Below are 13,656 nucleotides of genomic sequence, written 5' to 3' on the forward strand. Positions count from 1 at the left end.
ACCATTTACCAGGGCAGAGGTGAAAAGAGCAATAGGTAAGGGTGGGTTAACTTCACCTGGGAAAGATGAGGTGTGCTATGTTATGTTGGCCCATCTTAGTGATGAGGCACTGGATAAGGTATTGGTGTTGTACAACAGAGTGTGGGAGGAGGCAGTAGTGGTACCTATCCGGAAGCCCAGGAAGGATCCAACGAAGCCAACAAGCTATCGGGAGGTCGTTATTTGCAGATGATGGTGCCTTATGGAAGAGGGGAAGAAATGTGCCATACTTAGTCAGGAAGGTACAGGAAGCAATTGATGAGGTAGAGCGGTGGGCATTAATGTGGGGATTCAGGTTCTCTGTAGAGAACTCTAACAGTGTTCTTTACTAGGAGGAAGGTGGGAGATGAGGTATGCTTGAGGTTATATGGGAGAAACTTGGAGAGGGTGGGGGCCTTCAGGTTCCTTGGGGTATACTTTGATACTAGACTGACCTGGGCAGAACACATTGAGAGAGTGGTGGGAAAGTGGAAGAAGGTGCTAAATGTGATGCGCTGTCTGACGGGGAAGGAGTGGGGGGCTGGGCGTTCCTCATTGAAGACCATGTATGTTGCATTGATCCGATATGTAATAGACTATTGCAGTATAGCATATGGTTCGGCAGCCTGGACCTCACTGGAAAGGCTAGATGTCATACAGGGGCAAGGACTCAGAATATGTAGTGGGGCGTTTCGGACGTCCCCAGTGGCTGCATTACAGGTGGAGATGGGGGATATGCCGTTGCAGATTAGGAGACAGCAGCTAGCAATGAATTATTGGGTCAACCTATAAGGACATGGGGTGTCTCATCCTGCGAAAGGGATTTTACAGGCATGCTGGGAACATGAGTGGAGACCGAACATGAGCTTTGGGTGGGTGGGTAATACCCAGGCGAAGGAGATGTTGACTGTATGGAAGGGAGTTTAGTCCAATGGTAGTTATTCCTGTAAATCCACCATGGCTACTCCCGCCTCCAGTAGTTGATCTAGAAGTGTTGAAGAGAATACAGAAAGATAGGGAGGGGGTTGATTCAGCTGATTTCTTTAAGAGACTTCTGGAAACTGTGTATCAGGATTTTGTTGCCATTTACACAGATGGTTCAAAAGATCCAAGGACAGGACGTACTGGGTCAGCATTTGTAGTGCAGGAGTGTGGGGTGGAAATCAGGAAACGTATTACAGATCATCTGGCTGTATATACGGAGGAGCTGATGGCCGTACTGTTGGTCTTGCAGTGGGTGGAGGAAGTTAAGTCAGACAGAATAGTTATTTGCGCTGACTCATGTGCAGTGTTAATGAGTCTCCAGTCCTTTAGCTCACGTAGCAGACAAGACCTGCTTTATGAGGTGCTATAAACCCATGGAAGGATTAAACAGATGGGTATTCAGATAAGATTTACTTGGGTTCCATGTGGGGGTGGAGGGGAACGAGGCAGTAGATGAACATGCTAAACAAGCACTTAGTAGTGGGGATGTTGAAGTGTCAATGAGCAAGGCAGAGGCAAAAAGACTGATATATACAGTGATGGTGCAGAGATAGCAGGAGCAGTGGAATATAAATAATAAGGGAAGGCATTCATTTCCGGTACAGAGGAAAGTCAGGGAGGGGAGGACGGCAGGAAGGGACAGAAGAGAGGAGGCTATTTTTACAAGATTAAGGGTGGGACACAGCCAGTTGAATAAGACATTAAACGTGATAAGAAAGCATCCATCAGGAAAGTGTGATTATTGTCAGGAAATAGAGACTGTGGAGCATGTATTGCTACAGTGTGGGCAGTATCAGAGGGAAAGAGAGGATGATATTTAGTATGAGGGAGAAGGGGATACAGGAAATTAGTTTAAAGAGTATATTGAGCAGAACGTCATTAGATATAGTCTCAAATATTTTTTCTTTTTTAAGAGAAACAGGGTTGGCAGGTAGGATTTAGTTTCTTCCTGTCTCTGGCCCACATTCCAGTCGGTAGGTGGCGGTAATGCACCATAATGTTGGATGCCAACCACCGATAAACCCCACTGAAGAAGAAGAACATGGATTGTCCTGACTTTCAAGAATACATGAATTGCTTAAGCTTGCTTTTCTGGTTGGCTGGCAAATTTTGTATAGCCTACATAATGAGATTATTATGGACAAAAGAGTGAGATTATTTTTATTTGTAAAATGCAGCCAAGGATCGATAATCATGTCACCAGAGACCCTCAATATTTATTGGACAGGAGCATCAAGCTCATCACCTTGCACTTTCACCACCCTGTGAAGTTCATCATAATTGATTTACTCTGTAGCCTAATAAACTGCATGTTTTCCTGACGAGTTGTAGTGGGAGGACCACACAACATGTCATTTCATGACTCCAAATTTACTTTGATATGGTTATTATATCAATATTTCGGCATAAAAGCATTTCCACCTACATTAATTTTACTGACACAAAAAGATCCCACCTTGTTTTGTCGACATTTGGAAAGTTTACCCGGAAACTGTTATTTCCATCAGGCCAATCATTACATTTTTTAACCGACATGTACTAGCATAAAAAGGTTGGATGAAACATGGTTAGTGCATTTCTCGAATAAACTGGCTAGCTAGCTAGATGTCGAAACAAGTGGGTAATGGCTAGAAGGGATCCAGCTTTAGTCAAATTAATGTCAAAAGTTTTTATTTTGTATTTTTTAAATTTTAGCCCTAACCCTTTTCCTAACCTTAACCTAACTATCCTAACCTGCTAAATACATTCTCCTAACTTGCTACGAAAAGTCAAATCTGAAGTTATTTGACGAAAGCTGGATACCTTCTAGCCATGACCAGGCAAGTGAAGTGACACTTCTAGACACTCACCCATATGCTCAGGTTATTGGATAGAGAGACTCTCATTGGCTGTTGAGATCCATCACTCAACAACTATACAGTAAAACGTTTCATCATGGTTCTGTCCACATACTGTTCTGACTAGAGGGAGTACAGCTACAATTGGAAGTGACTTTTTCGTAGCAGGTTAGGAGAATGCACGTGGCAGGTTAGGAGACTTAGGTTAAGGTTAGGAAAAGGGTTAGGGTTAGCTAAAACACTCCTAACCTGCTAGGAAAAGTAAATTACAGTCATAGATGTACTCCCTCTAGTCGCAAGCTTTCATCACTTCAGCAACTTCACCTTCAAATGTCAAAGGTGAGCCTTTTGGCTGCTCCATATGTAGTCTCAGGCTGGGTAGAAAATAAATTGGGTACTGTTAAATCAGTGAAGGTAGCTTGAAGTGGACTTGTGATGATTTTCTGTGTTTCTTCCGTCCAGAGGGAGCGGGCACTTTGCATCATCCGACTAGGGACAAGACCTGTGACTTGCTTTGCTCTCCAGAGCAGGGCGTCTTTGAAAAGAGTGATTACTGGGGTGGCGTTAAGTGTTGAGGTGGAGCAACTGAAATGGAAAATTCCCTGTGTCTGTGAAGCCTGCCATTTAATGCAACGCAGACCCGGTGGCAAGCGTGGTGAAACTGAGAAGACATTGTCTGTCCTTTTGAGTTTTGAAGCAGAGTCTACCTGATAATGTCATGTTTGGATATGTCAGTTCTCCAGTGAGAGCTTTTGTGCTGAACCCAGTAAGGTGTTTCAGATGCCAAGCTTATGGTAATGTTGTAGCAGTGTAGGGGGGAGATTCTGAGATGTGAGAAGTGTACAGGAGGGCATGGGAAAAAGGAATGTGTAGTATCGGTGGAAAAAAACTGTGTCAATTGTGGGGGTGCCCATGTTGCTGGGGATCAGAAGTGAAGAGAGTAGAGGATGATGGGTCAAGGGTGAGTAGTAGGTCTAGGCCAATACAGTGATACAAATTTGTGCTTCAACAAGGTTGGCTTCTTAGCATTCATTGCCATGGTTATCAACTGTACCACAGAAATGTAATGTAAATCACTGAAAATACTGTAGATGTTGTGGTGGCAGCTGCAGAGAAGTACTTGGGTGTGCAAGGTTTTACTGCAGAAGAGTTACAAGGTATGTTGAACGAAAGAGTCCCGTCCTCCCAGGCCGTTAGCCTGGTGGAGGATCAGTTAGTGTCAAAGTAATGGAATGGGCTGGTGATGATTTTCTTTTATGAAATAGTGGTATGTAGGTGTAGGGTTAGTTGATGGTGCAAACTTTTCCTTTCCCTCCTTTTTTGTATTTTTTTTTAAATCACAAAATGTAACGTGATTGACCACACACTATCGCACAGTAGGTGGCAGCATGCACAAATAAAATGTGCGAACGCCATGATACCAAAGAAGAAGGAATTCACCTGACACACAAATTGTATATAAACGCATAAGGTTTATAAGAAAATATTTGCATGACCTAGGCCTAACTCAAAGAAGATTTGAATAGGATAGTTTTCAAAACTCAATAGTTATACAATAAATTATAGCCTACATTAAATTCTATGAGAATAATTCTAGTGTGTTTTACTCATTTCCACATAAAGAAAATGTAATCTCTGTGCTATATGAATGAATTGTTCATGAAATAATTCAGACACCTTGCTAAAAGTAGGCCTAATGAGTTGTCATGTAAATCATGAAGAGGACATACTGTATCAATACTTCAAAAGGCGACCAATACCATAAACAAATTATTGACTTGTTGAAAATGATATATTACACAGACTATATCATGGTTCACTTATTCATTTATTTATTTATTAAAACAGCACAATTATCGAAGCATAATTATGTCAGAGTATGTCAAAATGCAGCATACTAAATGCACATCTCTAAGCCTATAATCTCACAGCATAAATATTAATGGAAAAAGTAGCTCTATTCCCAAACACAGCAAATAGATTGTGACCATTGAGAGATGCTTTGGCAATAACTACACCCTGCCATACAATACATCTCGGAGGTCTTGCAAAATGCCCTTTAAAGGGGCAATTTGTATTTGCTACATACATTTTTCAACTTATAAATTAATGATATGTACCCATTGATTCTTGAAAAATATAACTTAGAAATGCCTCATGAGCATAGGTCAACTGTAGTACCCCATCAGAACCCAAAATATAACTTTATTTTACTCCAGTGTTTGTAAACGAAGTAAATGTAAACACACTGTATAGCCTCAAAACATGGTTAAAACTATAATTTGTGATATCATTGATGGTCAGTCCTTGCATCCCTAGCCCATCTCTCAGCGTTTTAGCAATACTGTGATGGGTAGAACACCTTGTTATTGTTTCAACTGCTGATTGCCGCTTTAATAAATGAAATATCCTTATTCTACTATTTAAAATTCTGTATGTCTATAAATAGTCAAAGCCCACACACATAGACGTTTCCTCAATCTCAATATAAGGCTCTGAAGGAATTTAAAATGTCAATTAGCTAATTCAAAATTGTATGCAAGATCAAGTTCATGCTCTGATAGAATGATATACATCTTGCAGCCCTACCTATTGACTTGACTGACAAGGAATATCCTCCTGAGTCACAGGATTTTTCGTCCAAAATGATATTTTCTTATGCCACATTGCTGCTACACATCTCCTCAACACTTTCCACCACCTCAGTGCATTGTGCACTATAAACTGTTTCACCATTGTTATGGTGTTGCCCATTATCACTTTCCTCTATCCCCTCTACTGTCATGCATCCATACTGACCCTTGTCACCCATAGCCCCACCAGATAACTTTTCAGATGTGGTTATGTTGACCAAACCTCTGCTCTCCTCCCCCTCAGAGTTTCTCCCTTCCCCAGCGTTCTGACTCTCTACCATATGCCTTTCCTCAATTTGCAGTGTTGTCACCTGTGTCTCAGACAGATACCCCTTGTTTTGACAAGGCTCAGCTGTGTCCCTCACCTCCCTGTCTCTCTCATCATCTCCCTCCCCCTCCACTACAACATATCTCTTTAGGCCTACAGTGCAGCTCCATTCCTCTCCCTCAGCAACACAGTGCTCCACGTTGGTGTCAGGCTCCTCCTCACTGATTATCTCAGATTCACAATCTGTCTCCTCCTCAGTCTCTGTCTCAGAGTCAGACTCTCCCTCAGCCCCCATGATGACCGTGTCCCCTGAGCCGTGGCTGTCTGTGCTGCTGCAGGAGAGCGTGTCATCTTCAGCCAGCCCGCTGGGCTCTTTCTCACAGCGTTTTTCATCCTGTGTTGACGTAACCAAAATGTGTCCCTCTTTGTGATCCCTTTGCACCTCTAAGTCCTTTGCTACTTCAAGGGAGCTTCCGCCAGTGCTGAAAATGATCCCCTGTCTCAGGCTATTACTACTCTGGAACAACATCTCCCCAATGCTCAAATCAAATTCTTTGCATAGTGCAGCACCATCCTCACCAGCACTCTCTGGATCCCACAGCTCACCTCCCTCCTCCTCATTTTCTGAGTCAGGGGCTGTGTGCTTCCGGATGCATTTCACTGCATCCCAGAGGGACTTGGGGTATTGGGGCTCCTCTATACGTGTGGTGGGTGTGGTGGATGCGGACAGGACAGGGGTAAAGGCCTCGGCCAGTATCTCTAGGCTCCAGGGTCTAGAGGAGGGGTCTGGAGGGGGAGGAGATCTGGAGGGGGAGAGTGGGACCGGGGGAGAACTGGAGGGGAAGAGCGAGACTGGGGGAGAGGGAGGGGGAGATGGGAATCGGGACAGGGAAATGGAGTCTGAGAGTTGAGTAGGAGGGAAATCAGGGTGACGGGGTAAGCTTATAGCTGAGGGAGAGAGTGGATCTTCAGGGAGAGACAGGGGATCTGTGTTAAACTCAGGGGGGAGAGATAATGAAATGAACTGGGAGGGTAAAGTCAACAAGTGATGAGAGGAAGAGGGGGGTCTTGAATTAGAGGGGGAGGTAGCATCTAAAGGTAAGTGTGGGGGAGAATCAGGGTAACTTAGAGGTGGGTTGAGGCACTGAGAGATGGGTGGGGAAAAACCATCATCACCAAATGGACCAAATTGACCTGCTTCCTGGCAGGGATCGGATGGAGGCTCGTTTGCGCTATCTGTCTCTCGTAAAGACATAACCTTTACGTCAGGCAGACAGTCACTGGAGTTCTCCACAGAGACATCAAATGTTTGTTCCCTCAGCTCCATCTTGGGCTCTGCAACTATATCTGGTGCAGACTGGTCATCTAAAGTGACATTAGTGTCTGTAGCAGAAATATCATCTTCAGTTAGACCAATCTCAGGCGATGCCTCTGACACTGGCTCAGGAAGGCACTCAAAGGCGTCATTGTTCTCATCTTTTGGCGGCTGTGGCATCTCATCCTTTTCTGTTTTATCCTGAACGCTAGAGTTCAGAAAAGGGATCCCCAAAATCCTCTCAGCACGCTCCTCCCAGGTCTCATTGTCAGGGATCGAAGGTGAGGGCAAGAGCGATTCAGGGAGTTGGCTTGTCTCCTCTATCTGCTGAGGCAAGTCTTTTTCAGTGACAGTTGTGTCAGAGGGTTTGAAATCACTCACAGGCTCTTCACTATCTAACAGTGGGCAGATCTGGGCTGATATATCAATGCCCTGATCAGGTGTAGTATCCTCCTTGACTTGGTTATCTATTGGGATAGCGGAGCTCGGGTCTAGATCAGGCACAGGTGGGTCACTAGGAGCTGGTAAGCACAAATACTGGACATGTTCTTTTTTAGGAGGGAAAATGAACTCCACTCTGACTACAACACAAGTTGCGTCGATGACCAGAAGACCACTGCTACCATCAGACTCTGTGTCTCTCTTGAGCTCCAATCGCCTCACTTCAACATCAAGAGGATGATTGCAAGCATCAGGGCAATTTTCTGTACGATCATCATTCAGATTCTTACCTGGTTCGCCCTCCTCCCAGGTACCCTTCAAATAGTTAGGTGAGGGATAGTCACTCTTGACTCTGCCCATGTAACTAGGCTCCCTCCATAAGGGATACTTGACTGACACAGGAGCCAGTGCTTGCATCCCTTTTCTCCTGGATACAGGGGATGAAGCATTAACCTGGGTGCCTTCTGTCAAGGCAACTTCACTGTCTGTTGTACTGGGTAGGCTTTGGAGGTCTCTTTCCTCTCCTTGAAGCCTTGGTCTGCTCTGAATGGCCCTGAGAAGCTCATCCCTGTGGGCTGCTACTTGCTCACTTCCCATCCAGTCTAGCGCCCCCTTCAGTTTAGGTTTGAGATTCCTGTCTCTGATGGAGACAGAGGTCTGGGCTGAAGCACTGGAATCATGCTGGAGTGATGGCACACCTGAATCAACTTCATCTGCAAGCTTATGCGATTCGTTACTGGCACCACACTCCTCTAGGTCGCTAGATACCCTGCTTAACTCACTGTTTGACACAGTTGTCAGAGGTGAGGTGGTGAAGAGTGGCAGGGAAAAGGTTTTTAGTGGTTCTTCAGGAGAACTTGACAACCCTGCCACTTCACCCATGCGAGACACCAAGCAAAATATGGTCTCCCCTCCTCTCCTTTTCTTTAGGCTGACTTTCCTTTCTGTGTTGGCACTGTGGTAGGCCGTCTCACTGAGGTTGGCCATCTGAGGCTGTTGTGGGGACTGCAGCAGAGGTGAGAGGCTTTCAGACTGGATTGGCATGTTCTGTGGATGGGCTGGAAAGCCTGTCCATTGACCAACTACAACATGTCCTTGCTGCCTATGCCCTCCAGGATCAGACCAGGTCCTCTGCTTCCACTCCTCTTTCATAAACTCATCTCCCCCTCCTCTTTCCCTATGAAAGTCTAGTACAGAGTAGTCTTGCTTCCTCGGAGTAGGCAGTGTGCAGTATTTGTGTCTGCTAGCTCTTGGATCCCACCCTGCATACACAGAAGCCATCGCTTCTTTAGTGGTATGTTTCTCAGCATGTTGCATTACTGGTGAAATGTTATGTGGGGCATTATAAGGCGGAGGTGGAATGTAGCCTGGAGGTTGACTTAACACCCTCTTCTGGTAGCTTGTCTCATTCTCCTTGGTGTCTGATGGGCATGTTGTATAAGGAATGACCGGCTCAGACAAGCGGTGGCGCATAGTTTGCTGTGTGTCCCTCCTCTCCCACTGTCCCGCTGGATGCATTGCACATGCTATGGGTTCTGCTCCACCTCTGTTGCCCCATGACTCTCTCTCCAGGATTCTCTCACTCTCCGGCGCCCCCTGGGCCCCCCCCCACAGCCCTGCCTCCAGGCGTCTCTTCCTGGGGAGTGAGTGGCTGTAGCGGGCCGCCCAGGCCTCCAGCTCCCGATAGCTACTGTCGCTCAGACTTCTCTTGGCTGGCTCCCTCCTGTAGCGGACAGGACTACAGAGCTCCCACCTCCTCTGCCACCCCTCCCTCTGCATCCTTCTCTCACACTCCCTTTCCCTCTCCCTAGCTGCTGCTCTATGAGCCTCTCCCACCAACCATTCCCTCTCTCTCTTCTCTTGAGCCTGATAGTCCCTTGAGCCCTGGAGCTGTCGGGGCTGGCTGTCTAGAGCAAAGGGGAAATGAGGGCCAGAGGGCGATAGATCTTGATCAGTCCAGTTGGAATAGTCCTGTAGGACCCCTCCGGTCCTAGAACCTGGTACTGTCCAACAACTGGGCTCCCTGCCCTGGTATGGTTGAAAATATGCTGCCTGGTGCTTGTCCTGATATCTGTGGAAATAATAGGGTGGAAAACAAAACATGGAGATTACCCCCATACCTAGCTTTGCAGGACACAGTGTAGTAGCATGTTACAAGGACACCTAATAACCCATATAGACAATAAAGAAAATATTGCATGTAGTAAATTCACTTGTAAGTGAAAAATATTTTTGTATGAATACAAACAACCTTATTTACATGATCTTTATGTGATACTATTGCAGGCAGGTTTCTTTTTTTTAGGATTATGAATATTCTGCTCTACTTCTGTTTGCCAACAAAGAGACATGAAAACAAACTAAGCAGACTATATAGCTATTTGTTTACGTTTCTCACCTGGCAAGCTTTCACAGAGACAAACACAATATCACTTTGAAACAGCTTAAAGTGAACTGAACTCACACATGTGCAAAGTTTTGTCCAGGAACAGTCCCAAATTTAGCATACATGGGTGGTTGCCCCTGACTCCCAGCCCAGAACTGCATCACAAGAGGTTTGAAACCAGGGACTAACTCCTAAAATTATTGTAGAGGAAAAACATACATTTTATTGTTCTATCCCTAATGTAGATATGCCTTTTCAACTACAGAATAGCTCTTAGCATTTTGAAAAATGTTTTCTCTATTTCATCAAATGAGATGCAATTTCACTGTTGAAGTAGAAAACTACACTTTTATAGTCCAGACTTGCATACAAAAGTCAAACTTTAGATTAAACCAACAAGTGTGAATTTGTATGAATATTAAATAAGATAAACTGAAAGCACATTTAATAATCCAATGACTGTCATATCACACATACCGCTGGTCAGTGCGTCTGGATGAAGGTCCTTGCTTTTAGGGTATGGTCTGATGATGACCACGCCAACTGGGCAACTTGTTTTAAAAAGAGAATGTTATTGATCACCCCCTCCTCGTGCCACACACACTCACTCCCCCGTCACCGCCAGAGAGGGCATCCTCCTCGTCCACAGCCAACATTCCCAGTCAAAACATCACAGTGGAATTATTTTAAGAGGCACACTCCTGGTTGCAACAAACATTCCCCACTCAGTCACATTCCCTGGGCTGACGGATAGCAGGATGAGAGAAGTGGGAACAAAAACTGTGTCTGTACATACACACGGACCAATGTGACACAGCTGGTAAAAAAATACTATGGCTGCTCCCAAATGCTTACTTCAGCGTTTTTTGGCTGAAGTTAATTGTTTGGGGCGACAAAGGCTGTCTGCCATGAATTTACGGTCCTTGCTATCCGGTATCCTTGGGACGTCTCTACCCGATTTAAGTTTAAATAAAAAATGGTTAAGGTAAGGGTTAAGGTTAGGTAAGGGTTATGGTTAGGATAAGGGTAGGGTTTAGATTAGAGACGCCCTAAGGATCCTGAATATAATTTATTGGGATTTAAGGACTGATAGTTTTGGGGTCAGATTGATGATTAGGGACCGCAGTGGTGGAGGATTTAAGGACGACACTGTACAAGATATCTTTCCAATGATGTCATCCTAAATACCTTGATTTTTATGTTTGCTTGTACAATGCTGAAATGACACAGAGGGTTGGCACGCTTCACATTGTGTGTACATGGCTGATGTGCTTAAAAGTGACTGACATTGCAAGCCAAAGGAAAAAAGCATTACAACATGTAATCAATTATATCAATGACAAAGCAGACAAGGAGATTATGTTGCTGAAAAAGTTGTATACATTTTAACTTTATTTCTCAGAAGTGTTGCTTCTCAATCAATCATTTGATAATTGAAAAAGAAATAATGTATCTTACAGGCACCATAGGCATAGGAAATTAACGCATAACATTGTATTTTATGTTGTACCACAGGTTACTTTTTGTACAACTTGCTTTGGGCATTATCATTACAATGTTGATCAAAGGATTATTACACGCACAATGAATGACAGTTTCTTGTATGGGGACCCTGTGGACCACTGGTGGAGAGCAGACTGTGAATATAGATAGGGATCTGTTGTTTTGTCGGGTGAGCTATAGCACAGAGAGAGGTGGAGGGGGGGTAGGACGGCCGGTCTCTCTTTCTTTGAAACTCTCCAGCGGAACAAACAGGCTTTTCTTTTCTAAACAGAAACTCTGCACATCAGCAGAGAGCAGGAGAGTGAGGGGATTAAGTACGTACAGGCGGAGGGAGGGGGGGCAGAATCTGTCAATGTTGCCAGAAAAGTTCTGCAAGTGGATGGTATAAACAACGTTTTCCCAGTAATCAACCCCGTCAACCTGTACAATATAGCACGTCCTCAAACACAACTTGATTTGACTGTAGTAACCTGACAAAGACAGGAAAATACTTTTACTGCCCACAAAAGTATTATTTTATCTCTGTTTCTTACTAGACCATATAGATCTTTTCATTCAAGATGATGACCTATTGGTCTATATTTTGTTTATTAATAACACTTTTGGGAGCACTAAAATCAGAGTGAGGAGCCTTTTGTGTCAGTTGCCTATTCTTTCGTACCAGCACCTGCACAAAGTTTTTTCAGAGAGGATATCTAGAAGACTCCCTCTTAACCAGAGGGTTCAGAGAGTCAGGCACTGTTGTGTGGTTCTCCTCCAAGTCTAAACCTATTTTACAGTCCATCACAGTCTCCCAGTCCTATCCAGTCTCATTTCTGTCACTGCTTCCCTCTCAGAGTAGCGCGGTAGATGTTGATGTTCTGTGTGGGGTCGCGGTGCACCAGCTTTACATGGAACCTCTGTGGCAGAGTGTCTCCGTAGAATCCAGGTGTTCCGTGCTCTCCTCGCATCTTGGATGAGAGGTACGCTACGGCCCCATCCTTGCACAGGTGAACCAGTGTGTCCAGCAGGAGGGAGTAAGTCTCAGCCAGGTACACAATGTCTGCACCCAGTACCATGTCCCAGTCCATGGGGAAGATGTGCTGGTCCTGGCCCCAGGAGAGGGGGAGGACGGAGGGGGCAACAGAAGGCCAGCCGGAGGACGGCATGTTGGCTGATACGTTGCTTTGCAGTTGTGGGACAGCAAGGGGGAGGTCTGTCAAGGTCACATCCGCTCCTGTAACAGTGGGAAATTAGGTAAATACACCTTATGATTATGTTTGTGATTTTGTAATGTTTTATTGTAGTGTTTCAAAACCTTTGAAAAGTGCATTTGTAGGCTAATGTGTGTGTGACAGGATGGAACAGTGTGATGGGAAAGGCAATGAAAAATCTATAAAAGGCTATTAAAAAAATAAAAAAAAGAATGACTAGGCTATTGAAATAACAGTGGCTGCTACTGAAAATCGACATTGCCGACCTCTACTGGACGGACAAAGAATGAACCAACATACCCAAACGTGCTGCCAAAATGCCAACAATGCCAGTCCCTGCGCCCAACTCAATGATGCGCTTTCCCTTCAGGTTGAGCGAGTTTTCCTCGAAATAGCGGCATAGATGAAGCGCCTATTTAACCAACAGTAAGACAAACAGTAAATACAACAGGCAGCTCATTGCATTCCTTGTATAACAATACTGTATTAAATGCACTACTACATAACCAATAAAGCTTTATTCATAATGTGCAGAATAAATGTAGGCAATGTAGCCAGCGTGTACTAAGGAGCCAATCGTGAATTTACCGCGTCCCACACTGGCGCTGCCACGCCGAGGTTGGCGCTGAACACCTGGCTGATCTTTAACTCTTGACCGATGAATTTGTACACGCTATCATCAGAAAATGTATCAGCAAATAAACCGTCATCTACAGGCAACATGAATCCCTCTTCCTCTCCATATTCTGTCATTGTAAATAAAAATGGTTAGACTGTTTATGTAGTTTACCCTTAGCCATTAGCTACGCATTCAAGGAAGCATGCGCGCTAGAGCTTCCAATGGGGACGTTCCTGTTCGCTGATAGTTGTAGTTGGGGGTAGCGCTAATACTGACATTCGTGAATTAGATTTTCTCTTTAAAAACGAATATATTCCTCTGTTTTATAGATGGCAATGCTTTATTTCAATATAATACTATACAATGCAGAACTATGTATCATGCATCCTTGATTGTCTTCATTATTTAAACTCTTCCAAAATATCGGTGAACTGAAATATTGTGGGATTGACCCGGTA

General features: G+C 44.5%; 1 protein-coding gene across 1 annotated transcript; it reads right to left on the bottom strand.

Moving 5' to 3' along the window:
- Positions 1-11,241: 11,241 nt before the first annotated feature.
- LOC311133553 (EEF1A lysine methyltransferase 3-like) lies at positions 11,242-13,419 on the bottom strand. Its single transcript, XM_084167059.1, has 3 exons — positions 13,168-13,419; positions 12,880-12,991; positions 11,242-12,602 (listed from the first exon to the last, which is right to left on the bottom strand). The coding sequence occupies exons 1-3, from the start codon at positions 13,330-13,332 to the stop codon at positions 12,205-12,207; spliced, it is 675 nt and encodes a 224-aa protein (XP_084023185.1). The 5' UTR covers positions 13,333-13,419; the 3' UTR covers positions 11,242-12,204.
- Positions 13,420-13,656: the final 237 nt, after the last annotated feature.

The sequence above is a fragment of the Coregonus lavaretus genome, assembly GCF_964263955.1.
Source record: "Coregonus lavaretus genome assembly, chromosome: 8".
Taxonomy (NCBI): Eukaryota; Metazoa; Chordata; class Actinopteri; order Salmoniformes; family Salmonidae; genus Coregonus; species Coregonus lavaretus.

Coding starts and splice junctions, on each gene's coding strand:
- LOC311133553 (XM_084167059.1), bottom strand. CDS start 13,332: ATGACAGAATATGGAGAGGAAGAGGGATTCATGTTGCCTGTAGATGAC. Junction 12,992..13,167: donor CAGCGCCAGTGTGGGACGCG/GTAAATTCACGA, acceptor TTGGTTAAATAG/GCGCTTCATCTATGCCGCTA. Junction 12,603..12,879: donor CATTTTGGCAGCACGTTTGG/GTATGTTGGTTC, acceptor CCACTGTTACAG/GAGCGGATGTGACCTTGACA.